Genomic DNA, 3459 nt, shown 5'->3' on the forward strand with positions numbered 1-3459 from the left:
AGAAATTTCTGAATTTGTCGTCCCCCACTTTCTCTTAAACCCTGCTATGCTGTTACATTTCTATCTTTAAAAACATGCATTGATCTTTTGTACATCACACATAACGGGTGATATCATTATATGTCTGTTAAGCATTAACTTGTTCAAATGAAACGAATTAAGGAAGAGTTCACTTAAAATTAAAATTTGCTGAAAATGTACCCTCAGGCCATCCAAGATGTAGGTGAGTTTGATGATTACATCACTTGCTCACCAATGGATCATCTGCAGTGAATGGGTGCCATGAGAATGAGAGTCCAAACAGTTTGTAGAAACAAATTCTTCTTTCCATAATACTGCCTTTTCCAATGAAAAACGTCATCTTGATGTAAGGGGGATGGATTTTTTTTTTCTCTACAGAAAGCATTACTATGGATTATGGACTCATTTTGGCCAGAAGCGACAAGTTAAAATGCACTAATAATGGATGGATTATTCCATAGATCAAAATGAATAATTTGTTTCTCACAAACACACAACTTTTCACTTTAAAAGATGATAATTGATGACCTGGAGTCATGTTGTGATATTTTTATCAGCTGTTTGGACTCTTATTCTGACGGCACCCATTCACTGCAGAGGATCCATTAGTGAGCAAGTGATGTAATGCTAAATTTTTTTCAAATCTGTTCCAAAGAAGAAACAAATTCATCTACATCGTGAATGGCCTTAGGGCGAGTACATTTTCAGCTAATTCTCATTATTGGGTGAACATACAAACAAATAAATAAATATCTTCACATTCCTTTATTCCAGATCTGACCTGATGTTTTATGTTTTGGTGGCATTCATGTAATAGTTAAATTGATGGCACCGTTACATTGATGTAAAGTGTTTTTGCTGACTAATGTGTCTGTGTGAGTTGCAGGAGTGCAGTCATGGTTCTCAAAGGGCTGATCTTGTTGTTGCTGTTGGTACAGTTCTCTGCAGAGAGCTCTGCCAAAGAAGGAGGCAAACCCAAGAAGGGGAAAAAGGGCAAGCAAGTCATCTGTCCCTCGTAAGTCTCCCAGGCAGTTACACACATATGTGTGCTGATTCCATTATCATTTAAGGTTGCCAAGGATGCATGGATGTCAGTCATGAAGAATTACAGTGCTGTTAAGCAGAGTGAAAGTCTGGCGATAAATTTTGGAGCCTGCCAGACTCGATGGTTCTGTTAGCACTGGTCCAGGACCAGCTGTGCCCTTGTCAATACTCTCTGTTGCATACTAACAGATCCAGTTAAACTGGCCTTAGGCCATAGATAGGGCCAGTGGTCCAAATCTATATGACTAAGCATCAGTAAGTGTCTGTGCTTTTTACTGTGTTTTCTGATAGCAGACATTATTCCAGGTAGGGCTGGGTGGTATATCGAGTTTGTACGATATATCGATATATTTTTATAAGTGATACAGTATGAGGCAATACCGTTTATATCGATATAGGCCTACATTAGTTTGATATGAGCGCATCTGAAAAATATCTAGCGGAGAAAGTGCATAATCCAATTTGTTCTAAACATGTGACAAGTTTTATATGAAGGGCTGTAAAAAAAATAAAAAAAACCTCGTAAGTAGTATAGTTTATAGTTTCGTATAGTTTAAAGCGGCTCTCGCGCCACAGAAGCTACTCGCGCTGTTTAACGTGTCCGAGATGTGCTGTTTTCCTAAAATGCATAACTTACATTTCACAGGTATATTCTCCATCTGTAAATGTTAGAAAGCCATGGAAATATTTCCATTTTGCTGTCAGAAGTGCATGCACGACTCACGAGCCTTCTGCTTTGCGATTCTCCGCTAAACTTCACAGACTCCATTGAACGAGCGATGAAATAGGAGCGCAATAGTTTTGACTAAAACATACATTGCTGAAATATTTGTAGTTGGACAATAAATGTGACATATGTAGAATTTTAAACCTACAAGTAAGTGTATTTGTATGATAGCACTAACTGTAAAGTGACTGTTATGGGGTAATCAAAATAGCATTTATATTTAAAATAGTCTGTGCTTTTTATTATGTATTTGTATTATAGCACTAACTGTAAAGTGACTGTTATGGGGTAATCAAAATAGCATTTATATTTAAAATAGTCTGTGCTTTTTATTATTTTTATTTTTAGTTTAGTGAATTTAACTTCTGCTTTAAAAGCATTATTTTTGTTTTTAGATTGTAATGTTACAATGTTAGAAAGTAATGTGATTTTAATACTTTTTTTTTTTGCACATAACATATGCCTATATGGTTACATTCACTTTATTTGTTTTTTCATAGCCTTTAATATGCATTGTTTCTTTGGACAGCATTAGGCAGGATGTGAAATATATATTTATATATATGTAAAATACAGATTTTTTAAATCCAAATACAAAAGCGTAGAAAATACCGAGGTATATACCGTATACCGCAAATCAGCCAAAAAATACAGAGATATGAATTTTTGCTCATATCGCCCAGCCCTAATTCCAGAAGAATGATGTGTTGAATAGTTCTTGAATCTGAGAAGGCTTTGACTCTTTGCCAGGGCAAGTTATGTCCTAGTATGACTTTGATAAGAGATGTACTTCCAGTATAGTGTGTATGTGTCTGTTTTGACATTGCCAGTCAGTTATCAGCAGAGGACTTGGACAGAGTCCCAGCCAACTCAACCAGCAACATACTGAACCGCTTGTTGATGACCTATGATTCACGAATACGACCAAACTTCCAAGGTACTGAGATTTCAGTATACTACCTTGATATAATTTCTTTTTTTACAAAAATGTTTTATTTCATTTTCCTTTCTAAATAAACCCTGCTAATAGTGGTTGAATAACCAAAATGATTTGCTGAAAAATACACAAAAATATTAAACACATTTACGGCCGAAAAAATATAATCCGAATCAGAATAAGCTTTATTGCCAGGTATGTTTACACATACGAGGAACTTGTTTTAGTGACAGAAGCTCCAAAGTGCAACAGAATGACAGTGACAAGACACAGATAATAAAAAGAATAATACACAAATATACAAAATAGACAATGTACAAAATAGCAAAAACACAATATACAAAATAGACAATTTTGTATGTACAGGTATGTTATGTGCAAATTTGAAATGTAAATAAGTAGGACTGGTCCAAATACCATTTTTTGAGCTTTGAAGCATCGGTTGTAATCAACACCGAATATTCAAAGCTTTGGAGGGAGGGGGCTGAACATATTCTTCTCTCTAACACCGTGTCTACAACGGACGCGAACGTCGCGGCGCGACAAAATACTATAGAACTAGTGGTTCAACGGATCACAAATCTCACGGTTCGGATCACATTACGTTTTTTGACCCATGGATCGGATCATTTTTCGGATCAGCAAGAAAAGAAATATATTTCAATTTAACTTGCTTTCCATTTATTACTTAAAGCGAAGTACTTCTTTGATAGCACAGCAAATACTACTA

The 3459-nt window shown here is 35.6% G+C and overlaps 1 protein-coding gene across 2 annotated transcripts in view; it reads left to right on the forward strand.

Annotated features, from left to right (window-relative positions):
• LOC107655919 (glycine receptor subunit beta-like) overlaps positions 1-3459 on the forward strand; it is a 32154-nt gene that overhangs the window by 2439 nt on the left and 26256 nt on the right. For both annotated transcript variants that reach the window (XM_016443553.1, XM_016443545.1), the window contains 2 exons: positions 908-1036; positions 2623-2729. In XM_016443553.1, the coding sequence (XP_016299039.1) occupies positions 908-1036; positions 2623-2729 (236 nt within the window). The remainder of the gene's footprint in view (positions 1-907; positions 1037-2622; positions 2730-3459) is intronic.

The sequence above is a fragment of the Sinocyclocheilus anshuiensis genome, unplaced genomic scaffold (assembly GCF_001515605.1).
Source record: "Sinocyclocheilus anshuiensis isolate Anshui unplaced genomic scaffold, SAMN03320099.WGS_v1.1 scaffold85, whole genome shotgun sequence".
Taxonomy (NCBI): domain Eukaryota; kingdom Metazoa; phylum Chordata; class Actinopteri; order Cypriniformes; family Cyprinidae; genus Sinocyclocheilus; species Sinocyclocheilus anshuiensis.